General features: G+C 38.9%; 5 protein-coding genes across 5 annotated transcripts; 2 read left to right on the plus strand and 3 right to left on the minus strand.

Moving 5' to 3' along the window:
* Positions 1-1,197: 1,197 nt before the first annotated feature.
* Positions 1,198-1,890, plus strand: AK88_02811 (uncharacterized protein; the record flags this gene model as incomplete). The annotated part of the gene is made up of 3 exons (XM_012480434.1): positions 1,198-1,319; positions 1,435-1,474; positions 1,660-1,890. 3 exons carry the CDS (start codon positions 1,198-1,200, stop codon positions 1,888-1,890), a joined length of 393 nt encoding a protein of 130 aa, XP_012335857.1.
* A 451-nt stretch (positions 1,891-2,341) lies between these two features.
* AK88_02812 (uncharacterized protein) lies at positions 2,342-5,442 on the minus strand (the record flags this gene model as incomplete). Its single annotated transcript, XM_012480435.1, has 2 exons — positions 2,342-2,475; positions 2,577-5,442. The coding sequence occupies 2 exons, from the start codon at positions 5,440-5,442 to the stop codon at positions 2,342-2,344; spliced, it is 3,000 nt and encodes a 999-aa protein (XP_012335858.1).
* Positions 5,443-6,901: 1,459 nt separating this feature from the next.
* On the plus strand, positions 6,902-8,631 carry AK88_02813 (uncharacterized protein; the record flags this gene model as incomplete). Its single annotated transcript, XM_012480436.1, has 2 exons — positions 6,902-7,280; positions 7,406-8,631. The coding sequence occupies 2 exons, from the start codon at positions 6,902-6,904 to the stop codon at positions 8,629-8,631; spliced, it is 1,605 nt and encodes a 534-aa protein (XP_012335859.1).
* A 1,401-nt stretch (positions 8,632-10,032) lies between these two features.
* Positions 10,033-14,427, minus strand: AK88_02814 (multidrug resistance protein; the record flags this gene model as incomplete). Its single annotated transcript, XM_012480437.1, has 1 exon — positions 10,033-14,427. One exon carries the CDS (start codon positions 14,425-14,427, stop codon positions 10,033-10,035), a length of 4,395 nt encoding a protein of 1,464 aa, XP_012335860.1.
* A 3,550-nt stretch (positions 14,428-17,977) lies between these two features.
* AK88_02815 (uncharacterized protein) lies at positions 17,978-23,410 on the minus strand (the record flags this gene model as incomplete). Its single annotated transcript, XM_012480438.1, has 1 exon — positions 17,978-23,410. The coding sequence occupies one exon, from the start codon at positions 23,408-23,410 to the stop codon at positions 17,978-17,980; it is 5,433 nt and encodes a 1,810-aa protein (XP_012335861.1).
* Between the last annotated feature and the right edge of the window lie 2,774 nt (positions 23,411-26,184).

The following is a 26,184-nucleotide window of genomic DNA, read 5'->3' on the forward strand; positions in this document are numbered from 1 at the left end:
CTGTGTCACATGTGGCCAGAAAAAGCCAAAGACGGAACTTGGTACTCATCCTACATTTCAGAAAAGATAGTGTCCACTTATTTTCACCTTTGAACAAAAACAATTTGAACGCACTTGTTCACTTTTTTTTAAAAAACATACAAATTACTGATATAACTTTTTTTTTCCCCCTTTTCCCGTTTTCTGGTTTTCCTCCTTTGCGTGTGTCCCTTTTTTCATTTCCACTTACGTGGGCTTTCCGCTTACCGTACACCAGTCAGGGCTAAACTGTCGTCATTTTACCATCCTTTCGAAACATTTGGACACGCACAATGGGTTTCCCCACTCCTGCCTCATTCATGAAACGATGCAGTTCTGCCATGTAGATGAAGCAAAGGAAATGTGTGTTTGTTTCGAACTCCATGCATAAACATAAACAGAAAATGTGTAAAATAAAAAAAAAACAGACACGTGAAAGGGATTATTTTTGGTCCTCGGCCATGTAATCGGTGCATATGTGGGCAGGCAGGGCACTCATTTGTTGCACAGAATTTTCCCTTTTTCTAATTTTACTAGTGTGTATTTAAGGGGGCGATCCGGAAACTGTAACGCGTTCTGCTTCTAATCAGCACCATACTCGTTCCTCGTTTGAAGTGCGTGGTCAAGCAAGGCTGAAAATGATAATGCGTATCATATGTATATAAACTGCCGCACACATATGTAATGCCCATACCATTTCGACGGAAATAAATGGTACACGCAACACAAAATCGTCACCGCCTTAAAAGCGTACCACCAGTATACAATATTCTGTATAGTTCTTATCTCTCATTCCGAAAGGGTGCAAATGTACTAGCATATGTACGTACCTACGTGCGTGTATATATATGAATACATTTTTTTTTATTTTTTTTTGCACTCTATTGTAACCGCAAAAATGGACATACATCTTCTTTAAAACATCCCAAATTGGTAACCTGACAGCTTGTTGCATATTTCGCATTTGCCGTTTTAAAACTTACTCCTTTTACGGTCGTTTTTATTTTTCTTTCATATGAACGAGCCAATTAAAAATGACATAAAAGGATTTTTTTTTTTTTTTTTTTTGTTTTCCTCCTATTTTAGCTATTTTTCTGAAAGCAAGCTAAAATAAAGCAGTAAAATTGTGTACCCCGCATAATTACTATTTCATAAATGATCTTCTGAACGCTCTTTATAATGAAAATTTCAAAGTTGAGAAATATCAAATTGAACTATATGAACAGTTCAAAGCGTTTTTTCAGTGGGTACACAGGGAAGCACATATCTGACAAGGAATTGGTCAAAAAAGATGACAACTGGTAAGTGATAAGTGATTGAACGTGTACGATGCACGTATGCTAGGTTATGTAAAGATAAATATTCGTGTGTTGGCCCTAATTCTCCTTTTTTTTTTTTTCCACACCTGTATAATAGGTACATTGAGGAAACGAACTTTTGCCTGGGAAGAGTGACGGTACTTAACAAGAGAAGGCAGCAGCGTTTATTTTTCACTTTTGCGTCTTCTCCCGTTGTGTGTGTAGAGTGAACACATTTTCTGCCCAGGGAAAATTCTTTATCCGTATCCTTACCGCACATATGTTGACACATACGCATGTACCTTTTTTTTTTTTTTTTTGCATCATGTGTACCTCTTCGTAGAAACTGAGATTTTCCGAAAAGGATGATATGGCGAGGAGAGTTTTGAAAATTATGGACAGCCAATTAAGCAAAATGTATACACGGATGCGAGATGGAACGGTCATCCCATACATGTCCTTTTATTTGAATGATGTTATTGATAAGCCGGCCCCAAACCATCAGTTTATTGAGCAGCCGCTGATCAAGTGGACGTGGGACGAGGCCTACGATGAGGCGTACGAAGAGAATTAAAAAAAGGTGAGCTCCTCGAAGAAGTTTTGTCCTAATACGATGTAGAATGAGCAGAATATAATCATTGGCCAGAACGGAGGTGGGGGAAAACGGAGTTAAAGAAAATCCATCAGGAAGAAATGCATCACCCATTTGTTTACACCCTTTCACAATCGCAGTTTTACATGTTCTAACCAACAAGTGATAACTGGTGCATATGTTCAGGTGTGTACAGATTTGAGTCGCTACATGTTTTGCGCTCACTTTTTTTCTTTTTTTTTTTTGTGGTTGCTGCTGCTGCAATGGATAAAATTTAAAGACGTGTCGAAATTTTTCCGACAAACGGACGATGATAACATCGCAAACATTCAAGTTTTATTAAAAATGAATTTAAAAGCGTTTTTTAATTTCACAAAAAAAAAAAAAAAAAAAAAAAAAAAAAAGAGGGGGGGCAATTGAGGGGTGCAGATTCTCAATTTTGGTCAATTAAAATGTCTATTATAAATAACGGGAACACAACTTGTTCGCATATCATTTTTACTTGTTTGTTTTTCTTGAACAGACCATTCAGTGAGTTCACTACGGTGGTGTGCACGTTTGAGGCGCCTAAGGGAGGGGGAAGAAAGACGGACACATATGCGTATTTTACACATGCATTGCTCATTTACACGTGTAGGTGGCCCTTCAACCGGGCGGCTGCGACTCACCTTTATTCGTCTGCGTAAACTCGGTCACGCAAAAGTTGTGCACTTTGAAAATCAAGAAATTCAAAGCTTTGTAAAACGCGTAAAGGCATTTTAGCTCCTGCACAGCCATGTACGGGTATAAATTCGAAAAGTGAAAAATTGTGAGGACCCTATAGAGGTAAATTAAATCGTTCAAAGGTAGAAGTAATGATGGTGTCCCTTTTCTGTCTCTATCCCTCGTATGGCATGAGGACACTTCTGAACAATGTGCTTCTGTTAACTTGTAGGTGTTTTCATCCATGGAGTTTATAATATGGTTAAACAATGTTGTCATCAATCGAATGGATAATGTGATGTGGCATGAGAGCATATTTCGGTTATACAAATGTAAAAGTAAATGAACTAAATTGGAATAAAATAAAAGAGACAAATTTTTACAGTTTAACTTTTCATAGTGAAAAAAGAGTTGAGGAAATATGTACTTATATATCTGGCTCAGGTAAAAGTCGTAATAACTGGGTTGCACTTTTATTATGGAAGTAAATATATCGACAAAGCTTACAAGAAAAATTTCATAGTCCAAATTAGGGGTCTTTACATAATTGGAAATTTTGGCTAGCAGCTGGTTTGTAAAAAAGTCTAAATTGTTATTTATGTCGAATAGGAGCATATGTACGTGTAATGAAAAATAATGTTTTTTATTTTCTTCTGTCATAGCCGTGAGATTCATATAGTGCAGTAAGACTTTCTTCTTCATCATAAACTGCTTGATATCTCCACCACCCCTATTAGTGAAAATGCATTCATTACACAGATTTAGCGCTTCGAAAAAATGCAAATTGTGTTTACTTTGTTCGTACTTGTTCATACCATTTGCTCTTTCTTTATATCTTAGCAAATACTCATTCAAGTTTTCAAAATGATCGTTTATAATTTCCTCTGCTTGGTTGCAAATATCCGAATTCACATGTCTATTCATGACGATGAGAGGACATAACTCCACTAGCTTATTCTTAGTCACGTATTCGCTGGCCCTATTGAGAAGCATTCGTTCCCATTTGATGGTCTCCCTTTTGAGATAATCGCCAGACGACTCATCGCCACAATGCTGATGATAATTATCGCCATTCTGAGTTTTACTTTTAATCCATTTTAATATTTCCTTAACGTCTGTGTTGGATATTACGACCTTGTTGGCGCTGCTGTTTGTCTTTAGAGAGGTGTCCACGGTGCTTACTCGAGTGGGTGTATTTTCCCCCCTGCACAGGTCATCATAAACGCTTTTCACCAAATCGTGGTAATATTTTTTAATGCAAAATGCGCTTTGTGCTACTCCCGTGCGAGGTTCTGTCTGTCCCCCCACTGTGACGTACCTGTCCACTGAAGTTAGTAGAATAACTTTCATTTTGAAATCGAGGGAGTTCACACAAATGTGCTTCAAAAAATGTGCATGAGTGTAGCTAGCCACCCTCTGCTTATAAAAATGCAACAGGTATACAAGCAAATTTGGTGTAAATTTATTCTTCTCAATTATTTGTGTAGTCAAATGGTCCAAATGCTCGAACGGCATATCTCTCATGTATGATGTGTTTTCACAATTGCCATACTTGTAAACAAAATTTACAATCGTGAAAACGTCCAAGTCAATCATCTGGTTAAGCTTTAATTTGTTGCTCTGTTGATTTTTCAGTAAATTAAAAATGATGCCAAACAAATGAGATCGTTGCTCATCAGTTAAGCTAATTTCATTTTGTACAATAAAATTGAGAAAGTTACAAAATTCCCTATTGGACAGATTACTTACCATATTCCAACAGGTGTTATAAATGGTACTCATAAACGGATCTGTCTTCAAGGAAAATTTCCCCTTACCCTCCTTGAGGTAGAAGTATGTATAAGCTAACAATATATTTACCATCTGCCCGCTTGAAAAATTGTATATGTTTTCCAAAATATTTTTTTTTAACTTTTCCAAAAAGGGAGCATATCTTTGCAGTTGTAATTTGTAAACGGCGTACACAAAAATGTGAACATCTAGACAATTAAAAATGTGCTCCTCTTTTTGTAGTTTATAAAAAATGGCATCAAAAAGTTCGTAACTTCTAACGTTTAAATGATAACAGCTGTGCAAGAGTAAAGACATTTCTCTTATCGAATAATTGAAATCATTGGATTCACATATTCTACGTACAAATTTATCCACAAAGGGAAGACCTCCATCCTTTTTTATATCCTCATTAGCTACATTGTCATACTTTCTCCTAATTAAACGTAACATAGTTTTATCATTTTTACAAATACTGGACAGTAAATGGATTATGTTAATCCAGGCGCAATTCGTATTGTCAATATCACTTGGGTGGGATGAAATATGCTTGTGTAGTAAGTGCAGAATCCCGTTTTGCATTTGCTTACTCATTTTTATTTCACCTTTGCTAATAACCATCAGGAGCATATTAAAATGGATAAAGCTTAAATTGTGGACAAGTAGGTTGTTCTTAAAAATGCGCTCTACTACGCGCAGTGCATTGTCACTCATTTTGCTTCTTTTCCCCCCGTGGGCCTTCACGTAATGCGCAGCATGTTTAAGAAGTTCACCAATATTCCCCTTTTGGTGAGCATTTCCAAATGATGCTGCTTTGCCATTCGTAAAATTATCACCAGGTTTGCCGTTAAAAAGTGGTGATACGACTCCCCTCTCCGTATTTTCACATTTGGGGTTCGTTTTTCCTGCGATGGTGTGTTTTTCCCCCATGCAGGGCTTCAAGAAATGGGCCCCTCTCCCCTGTATGCTTCCTCCCCACACTGAACTCAAACAGCAGCTTTGCTTCAAATCACAGAATGTGTGACTCTTCCTGCGGAACAATTCATTTTTTATGCTTCTCATAATTGTTGCTTTTTTCTACATGATGAGCAGTACGGCCTGCGTTGTCCGTCTCATTTTGTCCACTTTTGCGCGGTGTAATGGGATTTGAAGCGGCAGTATAAAGGGAGCGTAATGGTGGTGGCAAAAAATGAAGCAGTCACATGTGGTTGCGCCGCTGCACAAGTCGATACATGTGTACACGTAGCGTCGCGCAGGGCGGTAGGACCAATGTGCCACTCGGGGAATGTCACACGGTTGCCCTTTTACGTACTACGTTCACTTTGCATACATCACCAGTGATCAGGTGTAATGCGCTTCATCTCAGGCGGACACAGGCACATTCCCGCCGGGAGAAACGAATTTTCTACGCCATGTGAACACAATTGTGAAGAATGGAAAAAGGGCCCACAACTGTTTATATCCCTCCTACAGTAACGCAGTTGATCAATGTTAAGGTATCAGAACTGCTATGAAGCGAAATGATCAGGTGGGTATGCGCGATTTATATATTTTCCCAAAATGGCGCGTTGATCTGCAAAACTTAGTGGTGCAACGGGATGGGCAAGCGTATTAAGCTTAGCACCAAAAAAAAATATAGTTTTCCTCAAGCATATATAGGCGGTGGGAACGAACACATAAATGTACGCATAACTCAATTTATATATGCACATGTATATATATAAACCAATTTACGTATGCGTGTCGCCATGTGGAGTATTCACCCTGCTGACTTTTTTTGTTTTTTTTTTTTTTTTTTCTTTCCCGTTTTGCTCTTCTTCGTTAAAATATATTACACCCATTTTATTGAAGAAAAAATGGTGAAATGAAAAGGCTTATCTCTGTGCCGTGTTGCGTAAACAAATAACCCTTATTCAAAATGTGCTTGAACGTGTATTGCGCAAAGAAGAACAGAGTTATGCTTAACCCTGCTCCCGATAAGGAGATATTGTACCCCCAAATCGTGAATTTCCTTCGTCACTCCCTTTTTCTTTTTTGTTATATCGCCCAATATAAGCCCATCGTTCATTTATTATGATATGTGCTGAATTAAATAGGTAAACAAGTAGGAAATAAAGGAAGGGTAAAAACACAAAGGAAAAAAGAAGAAAATGCACATTCGATACTTCCTTTTTTTTTTTTAGAAAAAGGGAAGCAATAAATTTTCAGTGAATTCCCCCCTCATTTTATTATTGTATAAAAGTGTACATTTTTGTGTCCCGCGGAAACGGCCATTTACACCATTTCCACTGTTTGGAGACTGAGTCTGCGTGAACATGCCACGGAAGGCGAGTACAAGCTAGAGTTACACACATGTGTGAGAAAAGGCATATGGGCCAACAAACACATATCCACTTACCCGTGTAATCACCCTAAGTGCTTCTTGTTCCCACCTAGTAACTACGGGCGCAGCAGTTGGGGTCCACCCATCCCCTTTCCCTTTTTTTTTTTTTTGTATCTGTCTTACTTATTATACACAAAAATGAACGCAAATGTACAAAAGTTCAAATTAGTTCTGTGTAGGAACAAAGCAGGGAAACAACTATACAGTAGTGAAGTGCTAAAAGTGAAAAGGAATCCCAACTTAGAAAAGTTATACACAGGGGAAAAACATAATTTGGCAAAAGTGGCGTTCAAGAAGGAGAAAATTGAAGACATTATTAAAGAGGTGAAATTTGATTACTACTATTTTAATGAAGGAAAGAAAAACACCTATAAAGACATTCCCCTCAACATTGCTGTCATAAAGGAGTCGGAGTTGCCTCCCTTCAAGCAGGTTGACGAGAAGTTACATTTTTCAGTTTTGGAAAATGACCTAAAGATTATTTCCACCAACAAGAACAACAGCGTTTGCTCAATAGGTAAGACAGGCTTCTGAGCGGGGCGCACTGCTTTCAAGTGGATTCTCCTACATATCGGCTTGCATGTGCTTGTTGCATGACTGCGTTGCGTAATATCGCTCACCACCGCTTCTCTCCCCCCGTAGGGCTGTATGTGAAGTGCGGATCCAGGTATGAAGAAATAAATGACCAGGTGAACGAACAGGGCATGAGCGTGATGCTCGAGAACATGGCTTTCCACAGCACAGCGCACCTGTCCCACCTGAGGACGATCAAATCGCTTGAAAAAATTGGGGCGAACGTAAGCTGCAACGCTTTTCGTGAGCACATAGTGTACACGTGTGAATGCTTGAAGGAGTACCTACCCGTAGTGACAAACCTACTAATTGGAAACGTTTTATTTCCTCGCTTTTTATCATGGGAAATGAAAAATAATGTAAATCGACTCAACACCATGCGCACCAAGTTATTTGAAAACAACGAACTATACATAACTGAACTTCTGCACAATACCGCATGGTATAATAACACCTTAGGGAATAAGCTATATGTGTGTGAATCTAGTGTAGAGAATTACACGGCTAGTAATTTAAGAAATTTCATGCTCAAACACTTCTCTCCAAAAAATATGACCCTAGTTGGTGTCAATGTAGACCATGAGGAATTAACCAAATGGACGTCCAGAGCATTTCAAGATTATGTGTCTATACCATACACAAACCAGAAGGAAGTGACTCCAAAATATACAGGTGGCTTTGTAAGCGTAGAAGATAAAAATGTTAAAAAGACTAACATTGCTATCGCGTACGAAACGAAAGGTGGTTGGAAGACATCAGATATGATAACACTAACTGTGTTGCAAACACTGATGGGTGGAGGTGGCTCTTTCTCCACAGGAGGACCAGGAAAAGGAATGTACTCTAGACTCTTCTTAAATGTTTTGAACAATTATAATTTCATAGAATCTTGTATGGCCTTCAGCACACAACATTCAGATACGGGTTTGTTTGGACTATACTTCACTGGAGAACCAGCTAACACCATGGACATTATAAATGCTATGGCTTTGGAATTTCAAAAAATGAATAAAGTTACCGATGAGGAATTAAATAGAGCAAAGAAAAGTTTGAAAAGCTTCATGTGGATGAGCTTAGAGTATAAGTCTATACTAATGGAGGACTTGGCCAGACAAATGATGATTCTAAATCGTGTTTTGTCCGGAAAACAGCTATGTGACGCTATTGATGCAGTAACCAAGGAAGACATAAACCGAATCGTAGGGGACTTTTTGAAAACCAAGCCAACCGTCGTTGTGTATGGTAACATTAACCATTCTCCTCACTACGACGAAATATGCAAAATTTTAGGCTAAAACGGTTGTTCGATTCCACCAGAATCATCCCTGTTTTTTTTTTTTTTTTTTTTGCCTTCTACTTTTTAGTACTTCCCCATGGGGGGTATACACAAATTTTTTGCTCCATGCAAAAATGTAGCCACATATGGTTTTGTTACCCATATGAAAATCTACATTCACCAAGTGTGCGCACGGGATGCCTGTATAAAGGCTTGTGGAGTCGTACACCCACCCCCCGTGAAGCGACTCTTTAAAGGCACAAAACTGAAACATCAAATATGCTTTAATGAGAATGTGAAAAGTGCAATCCGGGGATTGCCTGTTTTCCCAAGGAGTGTGACTTACCCATTTGGCACATCTTTTTTTTTTTACCCTTTCTTTTTCACTTACCCACACCCAAATTGTATATAACATCGTAGAATGAATAAGCGAAACGGAAAATAAAAAACGCACATTTTTTCCTTTAAAGATCCAAATTGGTTTTACCCGGGGCGAGGTGCGATGGTGCAAATTTCATTTTCGATGAAGATAAAAATTTTCACCTTGTGGGTGGTGACGAGCAAGACAGCGCACAAACGACATGTGTGCTACAAATGATGCGCTTAATAACTAGGGCAAAAGACTAACACTCATGCGCGCGGTTAAATCTGTTTACTGCAGTTAAGAGGTATTGGGTCACCGTCGATCCACGATTAAGGTTAAAGGGAAAAGGTTAGCCTCTTTTCGATTCCGTAATTCTTTTTTCGCATGTGGTCCAAAAAGTAGTGTGCACAAAATTTTTCGTATATTGGTTAAATCTCAAAGTTAAAAAAAAATTCAGTTAAACAAGCATATACATTAAAAAAAAAAAAAAAAAGGGAAAAAAATATGTAAGTAAAATGTAGGTGCACACGTACATGTGCATGTATACATGTTATCTGTGCACGTGCACACACATGCGTAGGGCACATGTTATTTGTACAAATGCACGTGGCGCCTTCTCTCATATGCTCACCATATGCGAAAAATATTTTTTTTTACACACAAAAAAGGGGAATTGGTCCCTGAAAACACATCATAAAATAAGCTGGGTCCACAATTCAAAGGGTTCTCGTTTGTAGCAATGGGCGCAGCATTTTTTTTTTTTTTTTTTTTTTTTTTTTTTAATAAACAATTGTATATACATTTTTTATACCGGGATGTTGAACCCTATGCGCTCTAGCGTGCACGAGCGGATTATGCCCATGCAGAGGTGGGCACGTCTCGCCTTTGCCTTCGTTATTTGCACTCAGCATTTTTCGTCCTTTTCACTTCTCATCTTTATTTGCATTTCATAGCCGTCGATCGATGCGGAATGTTTGCGCGTAGTGCGGCCCAGAGTGTGTCCATGTCGTTATAACAAGCAAAAGGGGGTGATATGCCCAACCCACCGTTTCACCTCTACTTAGCCAATTTGACGTATTTCTTATAAATGCCGTCCTGCACGGATAAGAGCTCCTCGTGTGTTCCCTGTGCCTGTACAAAGGAGCCAGTTCGATCTGGGTTGTTAAAAACGACAATTTTGTCGGATCTCTTAATGGAAGCAATTCTGTGCGCAATGGTAACAATTGTTCTGTCGGCCTTATCCTTAATATCAACGATGGTCTTCTCAATGAGTTTCTCTGAATTGGAGTCTAGAGATGACGTAGCTTCGTCTAACAACAAAATCTTGGGTTCTCTTAACAAAGCCCTAGCAATAGCAATTCTCTGTTTCTGTCCACCTGATAAACTTTTTCCATAGGGTCCTACGTTCGTGTCATATTTGTTTGGTAAGGATTCAATAAATTCATCAATGGCAGCAAATTTACAAGCACGTTTTACATCCTCTCTTGTGGCGTCATCTTTTCCAAATTTGATGTTTTCATAAATGGACATGTTAAAGAGCATGGGTTCTTGGCTCACGATGGAAAATAAGCTTCTTAAATCTTTCAAGTTATAATCGCAGATATCAACTCCGTCTAACAGTATCTTTCCACTGTTCTTATACAAAGCACTGCTCTGCCCATCTGCATTTTCATTTGCTGAACTGAATTCGTTTACATTTTTCATTCCGACATTTTGTTCTTCATCTCCCTGTTCCATTTGGTCCTTGTTCATATCATCATTGTCTTCATTTTTAAAAACGATATGGTGGTCATTTTTCAAATCGTAGAATCGCATTAGCAGACTCATTACGGTAGATTTTCCACTACCCGTTTCTCCAACAATGGCTGTCGTTTTTTTGCTCTCACAGGAGAACGTCAAGTCTTTGTAAATGGGGACGTTTGGTCTGGACATGTATCTGAAATTCACATCCATAATTTCTATTTTTCCATTTATGTCATTACTGTTCTTAATTCTAATACCTCCATTATCCCTAACATCAATGTGGGACTTTCTCATTATCAATGGGTAGTATTTTTCGAAGGACACTTTTGCATTTTCTGAGTCTCCTCTTAGGGACATCAACTTTCCAGCATAACTTCCGGTGAACAAAAAGGTAAACAAGGATTTCATAAAATCATCTACCTCTATTGTACCTCTTCTAATTAGGTAGGAACCAAACCAGTAAGCAAAACTGTTAATGAAAAGCTGGGCACTCTGGCTGAAACCCCACAACATTGAATTGACTAGAGTTTTTCTCTTTTGTCCTTTGTTCGAATAGTCAATGGCCTTCTCAATCAGAGTACAGAAATAATCCTCCAACCCATAAATAATAACAGTGTTCATATTGTAAAATGCTTCTTGAATTAGGAAACTTGGATCTTTATATATTTCATCATCATTATTGTATAAAAACACTGAGCCTGGTTGGTTCATTCGCTTCTTCTCCACATCTTTGCTGTTGGTCTGCATTCTTGCTCTAATAGCAAATACTCTCATAAAGATAAAGTACGTTCCGGTCAGCACAGCCGCCACAATTGGACAGAAATAAAATGACATAACCATACTAACAAGGAAAAGTACTATAAAGTGCGAAAAAATCACAATGTTATTTACTAAACCAGTTTTCAGCAAATGTACATCTCTGTTAATGTGTGATGAGAGCATTCCTGGGGCATGGCTGTCTTGATCAAAGAAACTAATTTCTTGGTACAAAATATTTTCAAAGAGTCTCTGTTTCATCGTTTTCTCTACCTTCTCTCCTATCACATTGTTGTAGTAATTCTTCAGCGTCTCAGAAATGAACATGGCGACAGCAATGGCTAAGATGTAGAGAGAGTACTTATTGGAGTTCGCCTCTAGGTTTGCAAAATCAAAGAGCGTTGAAACGTACTTAGCATAAAGCAGAGCAAACAGGGGATACAAACCTCCAGCAACGATAACGCTCAGGACTATAATGGCAATGTCTTTCTTATACGAAAATATTTCTCTGTACACCATGCGGAGGTTGTTTGGAGCCTTGGGTTTCCTCTTAAACATATTTCTCAAAAAGGCAAATCTTCCTCCAGCATTTGTGTTACTTGCATCCGCATCATTCATCTTGTCACCCTTTTTGGCGGATGAACTTTCATTTCCATTTTTCATATTGCCGTTCATGTCGTCTATGTCGTAACCATGTTCGGAGTCCTTATAAACGCTGCTCTTCATATCTGAGTCTTTGTCATTATCGTTGTTATTAGAAGTTTTGGAAGACACCTTTTGATTATTAATCATGGTGTAGTAGATTCCATTTTTGTTTTTCATCAGCGAATCATGTGTACCTTGCTCGATAATGTAACTTCCTGCGTTATTCATTTTTTGGTTTTGTTTTTTGTCACCTTTTTTGTCCTTCTTTCCCTTCTTTTCGTTGTTGTCCTTGGTTGGGTCCTCGCCAATCACATCTACATCTATGGTGGAACTATTTCCATTATCTCGGTTGGACAAAACAAAAATGGTGTTAGCATATCTGATGGTACTTAATCTGTGGGCAATAATGATTGTAATTCTGTTTTCATTTCCTTTCAAATTATTTATCGTTTTCTGCACTAGGTACTCTGATTTGTTGTCTAAGGATGAGGTAGCTTCATCGAGGATCAAAATTTTGGGATTTCTAATAATGGCTCTAGCAATGGAGATTCTTTGTTTCTGTCCACCGGACAATTTGGATGCATTAGAACCCACTAGTGTGTCGTATTTATCTGGAAGAGCGGATACAAAATCGTGGATTAGCACCTTTTTAGAAACACTGACAACTTCGGAATCTTGAATCGTTTCGTAGTTCTTCCTCACTTGTAACAGTTCAGTCGAGTCGGTCGTTTTCATCATGTCCTTTAGATCACCAGCACATTGGGCTTTGCAGCTATTGTAGTTGGTACCATTTTCAGAAGCGAAACCATCATCAGTAGATTCCTCTGATAAATTTTCTAAATCTTTCACACTGTACAAACTATACTTGATATTGTTTTTTATGGAATTGCTAAAGAGAAGTGGGTCCTGGCTAACAACTCCGATTTTGGATCTCCACCATTTCAGGTTTATATCTTTCAAATTATGAGAATCGTTAATAATGATATCTCCCTCAGTTGGGTCATACAATCTTTCTATTAGTTTCAAGATGGTGGATTTTCCACAACCAGACTCTCCAACAAATGCATACGTTTTTCCTTCTGTCAGAGTAAAATTCAGATCCTTGTAAATTTCAACATCCTTTCTAGTATCATAATGAAAACGTACATTCTTGAATTGAATTTTTTTAATATCTTTTAATTTCTTTCCATCATTGTTATTCTCGACCAAAGGCTTTCTGTTGATAATTTCGTACAAACTGTTCGTAGCTTCCAAAGATTTCATATACTCCGTTATGTTTGGCAAAACGATAGTCAGCATAAACATACTGATGAGTACACCTAGAAGGATGGAGATGACTGATCCTCCGTGGAAGTCACTATTAGGAGTGTTACTGCTCAAATCTGAAATGATAATTCTCGTTCCGTACCAAAAGCCAAAAGCATAAGATGCTAAAATGAACCCGTTAATCATACCAATGTGTAAAGACTCCATTAAATTTGCCTTTAACGTGTATTTGCTGTACAACTTTTCTGACAAATTAAATTTTTTCAATATAGTATTTTCACCACAATAGCTAACGACGGTTCTGATACCAACTAATGCTTCTTCAATGATGGACATGGTGTTGTTATTATACAGGAGAGATGTTTTCTTATTAAGTTTCACTTTGTTGTTGCAAATAACACCGCAGACATATATCAGGGGAAACACGCACGTAATGCATAGGGTCAGCCTGGCGTTCTTAAATAGGGACCAAAAGTATAAACCCAAAAATGCACTGGTGTACGTAAATATGGTGATAAACTTCGTTCCAATTCCTGCATTGATTTGTTCTAGGTAAAAATCCAAATCGGATGTCAATTTTGACCCCGCATTATTATCATGAAATTGGCCATCCTGATAAAATACACTTTTTAAAAATTCTATCTTCAGCGTCTTCAATATTTTGGTCGTTACAATGTCCATGCAAAGGCTCGAAATGAATGACAGAATGAATTGCATTATTCCAATGAGGACCAAGGAAAATATAATATCATTTACATTTTCTCCTAAATTCATATTTTTCATAATCACCCCAAAAACTGACACGAAGAAGGGTAAGGTGCCGCCTGATATCGTGGCGCACAGAAACGATACCCCTAATAACTTCCTATGACTTGATGGCAAACATTTAAACGGTAAAAAGAAGGGAATTTTCTGCGTCTTTATTTTCTTATACAATTCAAAAGTACCCTTCTTGTTTAATTCCTTCTCCACTTCATCTTTAATACTCAGGTTGTTACTTCTGGTGCTATTGTCCGAGGCATTTCTTTGATCCGTTTTCATTTTCGATAATTAATACGGCGGGGGACAGGGGAGGCATAAAGTGCGTTAAGGAGGGGTGGGACGGTGGGGGCAAGATACAAACACAAAAAGGCTGCTACAATTATAAAACGGTGCGCTGTCCGCGAGCTGCCTCGTTAAGACAAAATCACACGTGCGGCAGGTTTTTGATTACGAACTCACGATACGCACACTACTGCGCACGACAGAAGCTCATAGGAATGCACAGTACGTGTGCATATATCACATTCACAGCATCGGGACGGATACGGAACAATCTCCCCGAAATTCTCAAACGGTGAGAAGTTACGGGAAAGGGGGGGAGAAAAAAAAAAAGGCGGAACAAAACGGAACAGGACGTAAGAGTTATGAAGCCCGACGTTAAAAAAGCGTTCTGTTCACAAATGCATAAAGTGAACGCTCGAGGCCCAGTTAATTATACAACAATGTTACCCGCAACGGAGAACTGGGTACTAATAAAACAATTATGTTGATGGGCGCAAAATTTCAGGTCAGTCAAGCGAGATATTGCTTTCCTTTTCGCCTCCTTCGCATTTAAAACGACTTTAAGGCTTTCAAACTGAGGCGCGCGGCAAGTTCAAGAGTACAAACAAACTTATGTACTTGTACATGTAGGTATATGCCTACATACAGCTGTATTAACCATGTACTCAGCGCGGCTCACTTGAACTCTTGGGGTACAACACTGGCTAGCCATATCCATATGCACACAAAAATGTGATATGAACAACAAGCACAACAAATAAGGAAGATATTCGGATAAAAAAGTACAACATATAAAACCTCTACATGTGGTAAAATGCAAAAAAAAAAAAAAAAAAAAAAAAAACTTACAATATAGAAGTCCTCATCTATACAATGTCGTAAATATTTGTATACCTAACTGTTTCATCAAAGTGGTATCATTCAAAAAACAGCGGCAGCCTATCATCCATAACTTTTATTTTTAACAAAATAAAAGTTTATCGAAAATAAAATTACCACTGCATAAATAATATATTAATAAAAAGCACGTACAAAAATGACAAAAATAGAAAAATGTATATTAAAAAAAAATAAAAAAGAAAAATGCTAAAAGAAAAAATAAAGAATACATTATTATATGCATAATTTATAACTAATTAAAAAATATTATTCTTTTTTGTTTATATATTTTTTCGCGGCTTCAAAAATATGCATCTCGAAAAAAAATGACTTAAGCATAAAAAAACATCAGGAATTAATAAAAATATATAAGTGCAGCATTCATTTTTTTGTTTGTTTTTTTTATAGGGAGTTGGGGCATTTAAAATTACATTTTTTCTTTCTCTTCTTGTTTATCTATCTTTGCCTATCTGTCATTGCATTAACTAGGTGTTTGTTGTGGTTCGTTTTTCCCTACCTGTACTCCGCTTATGCATATAACATTATACATATATATATGTATATACATGTATACCTTTTTTTTTTTACTTTTTCATTTCTTCAGCTATTTTTTCCTTCATACATGTACAATGAGGCCAACTTTTTTTGTACAACCTTTTCAACATTTCAAAATTTGCTTTTATTTTGAGGCGTTGCACCCCCTGCCTTATATTACCCCTCTCAACGGTATAAGGAGATCTACAAAAATAATCCGCAATTTTTTTTTTTTTTCTTTTTTTAACCCGTTATATAATTTTTTTTTTTTTTCTTTTTTTAACCCGTTATATAATTTTTTTTTTTTGTGACGCTGCGCATTGTTGGAAGGGCCCACATATATATAATAATGTATAAATAGAATATTGCAATAGAATCCTAAAACCACTCGGGGCTCCTTTTCCCTTCCGATGCCCACACGGCGGGGTAAGCCCACTGCGATTTTTACTGAATTGAACAATGCTGTACCGACCTGAACGCCAATATCCACGTTTTGCATGGCACCCCACATGAACACGACAGTGCTGAATACGGTGTAGTATATATAAACTTTAAGCATATAATTTTTGAGAGGCCCCCAAAAAAAAAAAAAAGGTAGCACAAGGCTTATGATTTATTCTCTAGGTTGAGAAGTGCATATGGTGGATATATATTGCATATGCAAATTGTCACATATCCCTTTTTCCACTTGGTAGAAACAAATTTGTGAGTATTTTGAATGCACGCCGTGTTGGCGAACAAAAAATACAACCATATAAATGTGCTTACCAAATCCAGTGCATGTAAAAAAGAGATTTTTTTGTGGCACCATTAAAATAAATTGCGCGCCGTCCGCTGGTGCTATTATCCAGCTCGCCCATGTGCACCAGGCGCGGTGTTAAATGTATAAACCACAAATGCACAAAGGAAAACAACCCAAGTTGTAGTCGCAGCGCAAGCACCTACATAATATATATGTATGTATATATATATGTATATATGTAGGAGTGCCATATGGGCTTGGATATCCACAGATAAGGCGCGCTACCAATGCATACACAATTGCATTTAGCCATAAATGTTGTTCCTACGGGGAGCACTCATCTGTTCCAAGTCCTCCGTTGCTAAAATGAGCCCTTCACACATTAATTGTGTTTTCTCACATGAGGACATTAAAATAAGCCCTTGTGCTTTTGTTGTGCGTATTGTTGTACTCCCTCCCCCCACTTGGTAAAAATTATGAACACCAAAAAAAAAAAAAAAAAAAATGCTACATCAACTTTGTACGCGTGCGCAATATTATAAATGTTGACGCAAAAATGCCGAAACCTTGCCTTCTTCCCGGTGGAGGAACGGCACAGCATGGTGACTTAGGAACCAAGTTAGGTTAACAAAATGGAATAATCAAAGTTAACGTTTTTAATGAGAATCAGGTTCCCGCGGTTTCCTTAACGATGTTTGTACGCATCAGTGCAACATGGATATGCAATCCTAGCCGGACCTACATCCTACACTCGTGTGTACTTCTATCTACATGGACATGCGCTCATATACACAGATGCGCACCGCCGCTCAGCTTGGGCGCGGTAACACTGGAAAAAGGAATACAATCAACGCTTGTAAGGGTTAAATGCGCAGGTGGGGCAAAAGATGTTCCTCCCCACATGGAGAGATGCCCCTACATATACTACATGCACTCCGAGTCCTCTTTCTTAATCAAAAGAATTTCATACTTAAGGGAAAAACAAAAAAAAAAAAAAATAAAAAAGGGCCACACAATTTTCAGAGACAAACGGAGGGGAGATATCTTATATAATTTAAAGCAGGGAAACTCCTCTTAAATTCAAAATTTAAAAGGGGTACAAAAGTAGTAAGGACCCGCCACATGGTTGAAGGGTGACTGTAACAGACATGAAAAAAAATGAAAGGAACACAATAAGCGAGAAATGAACAGAACGGACAATCGGGGTTTTTGCTTTTTCATTCATCCGCTCTCTAAAAAATAATCAATTTGCACAATCTGTTCTACCCGCCAGTAACTCGGGCTATTGTCCTCTCCTTCGTACGTCCTTCGTCATAAGCGATACCCTCACATGCACGTAACTGTGTGGTGTCCCCATACAGATATAACACGTACACTGTCCCCCGAACCTCATCAGTCGTAATAATTTTGCACATAAAAATTGACATCCGAAAGTAGGTGTTGCACCTGTGGCTGCAATAACTCTATGATCATCAAAGACAGCGATTTATTTATTGCTTCCTCAAATATAAAACCGCACGGATTTGTTGGTATAAGTTCCCCCTGTGTGGGATCTGTAATGCACTGACAGCAAGACACACACGTTTGGGGTTCTTCGTGCATTAAAAAACTTTCAATTTTGTTATCTGGGTTAATCATACCACAGTTACCCTGATGGTCAGGTATTTGTAGCTGTGTCTGTATCTCCTCCTGATTTTTCTCCCCTCTGTTTTGTTCCGTTCCAGTATACTCACCCCTACTTTGGTATTCCCCAGGTTGTTCTCTCCTATTTCGCAATCCCCTTCCTCGTGGAATCTTACCTTTTAAGATACCACTTTTGAAACGTTCACCCGTTGAATCATAATTGTTGGGTTTCATTTTTTCTACGGTGCAAGTTTCCATTTGGCCACCTTCGCATAATGATGACTGGTCCCCTGGTCCGTTCACGGGGCTTATGCACGCAGCGAGAGTCTTCAGCGTGCTTCGATTAGTGCTTCCATCCAAATCACGCATCGTCATGCCATCATTGATCCTTCCATTTTTGCTTCCATTTCGGTTGTGGCGAGTATTGCACTCTTTGCTGTTACCACGATTATTATCTTGCAATTGCGCGCTTTGTTCTGACTTGTCCGTCTTACCTTTCGCATTGAAGCTGCTGCAGTATGCAGTGCGATTCATCTCCTTTGCGTCGTGTTCACCACTGCGACCCTCTGTCCTATTCTCCTTTTCGCTCTTGCCGATGTGCTCCGATTTCTTTGTGCCTAAGTTCGTTTCATCATAATTATTTCTTTTCAGTTCGGCTGCATCTGTCATGTGTCCACTTTTTACACTATTCGAGGGGCAACCTCCTGTCTTCCTAGATAAGAAGCTGCCATTGTCAAGGTTGGTTTCATCGTGCACACCAGGGTTGCATGCAAAGGGTTGACCTAGTTGTGCCCCATCTGCGCCGTTTATCGCGTGAGTAAAATTTTCGTCAGCACCCTTGTACGTGTCCTTATAGGTATTGTTGCTCATGCGGCCCTTCCTATTTCTGCCTCCATGTATAGCATCCATATTTCCGCTATTCGCTTTTTTGTCCATTTGTCTGAAAGTTTCAGGTGTGTTGTTTTGCATTCCGTTATGTGCACCATAATATGATCTGTTTTGCATTGAGATATGCGCTCCGTGGTGCGCCCCGTTTTGCATCCCATCATGCTCACCGTTCTGTCCATCTGAAAAATCATACGCACTCATCGTATTGTACATGTGGCCACTGTGCACATCTGCACTGTTTTCAAGGGGGATGTTCATTACATGCGTCCCGCTGGTATCGTAGCCGTAGGGGTAATAATTATTTCCATTGCCACTGTCGTACATGTTATTGACACAGTCATGGTGATTGTTCCTTGGACCATTATTCATGAACATATCTCCATACATGTTTCCGTCAAAGTGGTCAATATTCATACTACCTATCATGCCATTGGAGCTAAAACCATGAGAGTTGTAATTCAAGTCCTGTTTCATACCACCTCCACCATATATGTTGCCATTACGATCACACCCACTATTATGTTCAAAGTTTCCATTATTGCTCATTCCATACGGCATGTTATTTTGTACACTCCTTTTCTTACTTTTATAATTTCTACTCTGCTTCATTATATTGTTACAGATGGGTGGAGCATAATCCTGTGGAAGGTACGGATTGTGGTTTCCGCCGTCTGGACCGCTACCAAGGTTTCCATAATGGCCGCCATAATTACCGCCATAGTTGTCGCCATAATTACCCCCATAATTACTACCACAATTAGCACCATAATTTCCCCCATAATTGGTATGGTCCATCCTGCTGGGTGGTCCACCAACAACATTGCAATTGAAGCCCTGGGTTATATTATTGTAGGGGAAATTATTCACGTTCATGTAAACATTTGCGTCCCCCTCGTTGACACTATAGCAACTGAAATTCCCGTTGTAGGTGTTGACGTTTTCGCAATGCATTGTACGCATATTATTCTCCACAAGATCGTTAGGATATGCACCGTAAGTGGCCATGCCGCCGTTCCTCATGTTGTTTCTCGCGCTGTTTCTCACATTTCGGGTGGTGTTCCTTGCGTGGGTATTCCGCAAGTTTTTCCTTCCCATGTTGCTATTCACGGGGTTATTGTTAGCCTGGTTGTTGCCCATCATTCTATTATTCGCAAAGCCACCATTCCCCATGGCGTTATCCGCAAAGCCTCTATTTGCCGCGCCACTATTCGCCACTCCATTATTGCTACTGTCCATACTGCCAATATGTCCATCGTACCTGGTCGTACCTCCATTCGCCCGTTTTCCATTTCCATAGTGTTTACTCATGCCGCTGTTGTAGTTATCGGCGCCGTTATCAACGGGTCCGTTAAAGTTGTTGTTACTCCCGCTGTGGACGTTGCCACCGTCGCTGCTTGCGCCGAACACAGAGCCATCAATGCCCTTGTCGGTGTTATTAAGTCCCCTGTTTTGGTAACCGATCCTGTTGTATTCACCGGTGTCACCCTCCAGTGTGTACTTCTCTCCCCTCTCCTGCACATATCCACTGTTGTTGTCCCTTCCATCGCAATTCCCAGTGTGTCCCACGGCTCCATCATAACCATACATACCATTATCACACAATGTGCTAAAGTGCATCTCACTTGGGGGGCGCATTTCATCGTTCATCTCAATGGTATCAATTTGCACATTTCGACCTAATTTTCCATTCCCCATGTTGTCCTGAAAATCTCTTGTGCCACCTTTACTACCGATGGGGGTAAAATTAGGGTTCATGTAGCCCCGTGCATTTTTGTTCCTTTCCATTTTCGGATGAATGGTAGCGTCGTTCGAACCTTTCCCCACACCACCGACGCTCACTTTATGTCTACTTCCATTCGCATTATCGTCGTTAAAGATTTTCCTGCCCTCTTTTTTCAAAGCTACACTTCTATTCACTACTACGTTACTACCTCTGTTCGTATTTGAACATGTCAATTTGCTACTACTGTCTCCTTCCTGTTTTCCATCAGTTGTGTTATGGCTTTCTCCAAAGGGTGCAATTGTTGTCACCTGCTCTTTATGATCAACCGAGTTGCCCCCTTGCTCAGTGACACTTGCGTTTTGGGCTTCCCTGCCAGTTGCAACACACGAGTGGCTAACAACCTGATCCTTTACCTCCATTCGGCAGATCGCCTCGTTAGACTTCAATTGATACTCAGGGTTGGCATCCCCCTTAAAACAGCTATTCTCGCTGTCTGAACTCCTTATCTTGGAGTCCCCATTGCTATGGGGGAGAGTCGAATCATCATTCGTCCTTACACTCTTATTTTCGTCATCGACATTTTCGGACGACTCCATGTTTCTGGACAAACCATTTGACAGAAAGCTGTATGTGTCCTTCGTGCTAATGGACATGAGTTTGCGTGATACGTTGTTGAATATTTCTTTTTTCTTTTTGCTATCATTTTTTTTCCTATCGCGTGTGTTTGATATGTGTTTTCCTTCCACCGCGATAACGTCCATTACTGCTGCGTGCTCTTCAATATCTTCTGTGACAAGCAAATCCTCCTCCGCAAAGTCTTCCCCTTCTCTTATCATTCTTACCTCCTTCCCCTCGCTCAGGGAGCAGCTTTCCGATGACTTGAACTGGTTCATGTTTTCTCCGTTTATAAGAGTTTGCCCCAGTTGCATATCAATCTGTTGGTGATGATGATGTGGATTCTGTAACTGCTCTTCCTTGTCATTGTTATTTGCCTTCTCCGTGTCCACCCTTTCGCTCTCCCAGGACAGACTCCCGAGGTTCCTATGTTTCATCTCTTGACCGTTCATCTCTTCACCGTTCATCTCTTCACCGTTCATCTCCTCACAGTTCACCTCCTTACAGTTCATCTCTTCATCGTTCACTTCTGTACCTTTCGCGTCAGTGCACTTGGCCTCTTTACACTTCAGCTCCTTGTGCCCATGCGCGTGCCTGCAGTTGGTGTCCGCCTTGCAGTACCCGTTGAGGAAAAACTTACACAGTGTCGTTTTGTAAAATTCATCCGTGGATCTGAGCTCCTCCACATCATGTGCGAAATTGCACTCAACCTTCGACTTATTACATAAATTTTTCATGAAGTTACGACACATGGCTGTTTTGTACAAATCGGGAAATGGCTTTAACTCACTTTGGTCGTGTGCATAGGGGCACATATTACTTAAAAACCGTTTGCACTTTTCTTTGGTATTCATATATGGGCACATTTTTGTCTTAGAAAATTGGACATTCAAGGCGCTCTTAAAATCGTAATTCGCTTCCCTACTTGTGCAGTTTGCTTCATCTTTTTTTTTTTCTTTAAATTTTAATTCGTTATTAGAACAAGCTTTTTTCGTTAAGTCCATGTAGTCCATACCTTCCGCAGTGTCCCTATTCATGATGGATACCAACCGCTTATTGTCCTCTTTTCTCTCGTAAATATTATTTCTGTTGAGGGATTTACTCTTTCGAAGGAAGCTGTTTTTCTTGCTGTTGCCTTCACCATTGATAATGTCACCACACATGTTTCCATCCACGCCCAAATGCTCCACGGCCACACGATCATCAACATTAGCGCACTCTACAATGTTGTCATTTGGACCATTATAACTTCCAGTTGTTCCCCGTTTGTTCGTAAAGACAAATGGCTGTTTTTCTGAGTTTGCACCTCTTCTCCTACTTCTACTATCGACCATGCCCAGGTTTGATTTATCCGCAGTTAACACTAAGTTCTCGTTATTGATAGCCACCCGTTTTAGGAACTTTTCTTCTGCGTCATTTGCCACATTCATTCTTGCGCATGAATAGTTCATCCCGAATGATTCAACAGCATTGTGCACCGCCATATTATTATTGCCACTGCTGCAATTTCCTAATGATGTGCCTTTTCTTAGGTGATTGTCGTTAAGCCCCCTATTACTTCCTGGACCCCCATGAGTAAAATGTCTATCGGAGCGTTTCCCGTTCTCCACATAATTGCTGTTGACATATTTTTCTTCATAAAACAAATTATTGAAATCTGCCTTATTTTTTGAAAAATTCTTGGTGCGTCCAAATTTTCTGCTTTTCTGACTGGTAGCTGAATAAGTGTGCGTCACTGTAAAATTGTCAGGCTGGTCATTGTGGGTAGAGTAATTCATTTGGCTATTCTTTTCTTCGTTCTTTTTGTTACTTGTCTTAAGTGCTCCTTGGCCATTTTGCTCACAGTGGGGGCTTGTTTCGAACTCATTTTTATGTGCATGCATTTCGACCGGCTTGGAATTGCCACTGCTATTTGTTAACTCCCTGCTACATATTGCGGCATTTGTGCTTCCACTGTCATGCGAAACGCACTCCATTATTTAGATTGAATGGCGGTTCAAGATGGGCAGGATTGTGCAAAGGGGAGTTACTATGGTGTGGATTATATTGTGTCAGTGGGTATATGGACACGTGAGCACGTGGACACATGAATTCATCACATGTGCATAGATACGTATGTATATATATATATTTTTTCTAGTTTGCAATTCTCTACATCAATCCAAAAGTACAAGTTGTCTATGGTAAAAGATCACACATATATGAATAATGAAACTTCTTTATAGGCGCAGTAGACATGCACGAAAAAGAAACAAAGGTGGGAACACATCAACCAGTTTTTGTGAATCAGCTATTACGCATCTTTACCTTTGCGCATGAGCAAAAGGTAGGATGCTCGTTCAGCTGTGTCCTTAACTAATACATGCACACAAGCGCGTATATGTTTGCAAATCAGACAAGCAATACAAATAAACTTAAATCAATGGCCCATCAACGATACGAAATAGATTTCGTAAGGTAAATTTGATTTGATTTTTATAAAAATAGCTGATGATTGAGGAATAAATCAATTCTACCACTTTCTCTTTTACCCCTTAAACATAAAAAGAAAATGTAATACACAATTTTTGCACTTTGCTGTACAATGAGGGACTTCCCAACGTATGCGCATCATACGTACGTGTGTACATATACACGGGGTCTGGTACAAAAGAGCCGTTTGTTTTTCCTACCTTGCTCTACAACATCACTCTTCGTACAACCACAATGGAAAATTTTATGAAACGGTATATGTACACACATGAAGGGGGAGCAATAAAAAAGAGGGCTACGCAAAACATGTGTACAAGGTATCATAACACAGATGCACATAGTAAAAATGGGGAAAGAAAAAAAAAAAAAAAAAAAGGGGGGAAATCATCTACTAATTTTGTGTGCCTGTAAATTTTCTTTTTTCTTTTTTTTTTAAATTATTACATGAGTGTTTATATATGTGGATATATATTGTGCTTGGGTTTTTTCGTTTCTTAAATTGTAATGGTAGCTGAACGCGGAGGCACACACCTGCGTAGGGTGTAACAAATGCGATTACCTTTTTGCTGACTGCGCACGAGTGAACAGTGCAAAAATATACACATGTGTATGCGTATGTACCAACATATAAAAGCACAGTTTCAAATAGTTTGTTGCGTGTGAACGGTGTATAGAAAACTACTATATGTGAATGAACACGCACAAAGGGCGGATAACTGAAGGTGCACATATATACATATATATACATGTATATAGCTTCACGCGTTATACATGCATATGCGTGATTCAGAAGGCAAGCATGGCGCACATGGCTCGCTTAAACGCCGAGTAAAATACGAACGACCAAACATCAAAATGTGTCCGGCCTATATGTGTACATGCGCGTAGCATAAACTCTAACAAAGTTTGCACGAACTTATTAGGATACATGAGCATCTCAATCATATCCTTTCGCGCAAAATAAAAATGAATGAAGCATGTGGTCAGGACACTACAATGCTGTTTTAAAATAACAAGAACGTGCTTTGAAAAACACAAAATATAATAAATATGGGGAAATAAAAAGGAAAAATCAACATGAAAATATCGGATGTGTAAAAATATCAGTTTGGATTATTTCACAATTCTCATAGTTATCATTTGTGTAGTTCTAAATTTTACGTGATTTTGCAAGTTGTTTTTTGTTTCAGTTAAAAAAACATGAATATTGTTCGTGGTGAGTTCTTTTTACCATTTTTGGCGTGGCTCAATAGAACTTCACAATTTGCACATTTCCTTCCACCAAATATAAAATGGGGGTGGAAAAGAAGCACATCAAGAAAGGAGGAAAAAAAAAGGACAAAAAGAGGAAAAAAAGAGGAAAAAAAAATATGACTGACATTTTTTTTTTTGTTTTTTTTTTTTTTCTGTTTTGGCTATTTGGAATAAAAAAGTAGCCAAATGGTGGTGAAAATATAGCTAGAAGAAAATATAAAAAAAAAAAAAAAAAAAAAAGCAGAATAAAAATAAATAAAAGAGCGAAAAAAAATTGCAAATTAAAGGCTAACCGAACCAAACAAATAAAACTGTTCACACACGACACAAAATAAACAAAAGCGCATGACCCCGTACATGGCCGGAAAATTCTTTGCACTTTTAAAGAGGTCTATTTTTGGGTACGTCCGTCAATTGGAGGGCTAAAGGCATCCCACTTACTTCTAACAAAGGGTGTTCTTTTTCCCCTCTTTCAAGTGGGTGTCCTTCGTCTGGAGTCACCATTCAGCAGCAAAGCTGGATATATGTTCACAAGCACGTAGTCACAGCAAATGGGCGCACACTTACGTTATTTTAATGGGTTGGAATAGTGTATAAAATGGGCAGTACATGCGCAATCAACGTAGAAGCATTTTTTTCAGTGCCAACAGCACATATGTACTGACGTATATTTGCACAGGCACACAGAAACAATGCTTTGTTGTGGCTTCCCAATTTTGTCATTCACTTACAAGATTGACGCGCATGTTACTCTGTAATGCATGCACCGTGGTCTTAAGTAAATTTAGCTCATTTAGTAAAAGGCGTGTCGTGTATAACTCCTTGTCGAAGCTGCGCTTGACACCGTGACCACTATTAATTAATATTTTTATGGTTCCTGTTGTTATTCACGAGAAAATGTGTACATGCATTTTTTTGCCCACCAGGTCAAAATTATCATGAATACTTTTTTCAATAGAGCACTTTTTTTTAAACGTGGGAAGGGTACTTTTTTTTTTTTTTTTTTTTTTTTTTTTTTTTTTTT

This window comes from Plasmodium fragile (genome assembly GCF_000956335.1).
Source record: "Plasmodium fragile strain nilgiri unplaced genomic scaffold supercont1.29, whole genome shotgun sequence".
Taxonomy (NCBI): domain Eukaryota; phylum Apicomplexa; class Aconoidasida; order Haemosporida; family Plasmodiidae; genus Plasmodium; species Plasmodium fragile.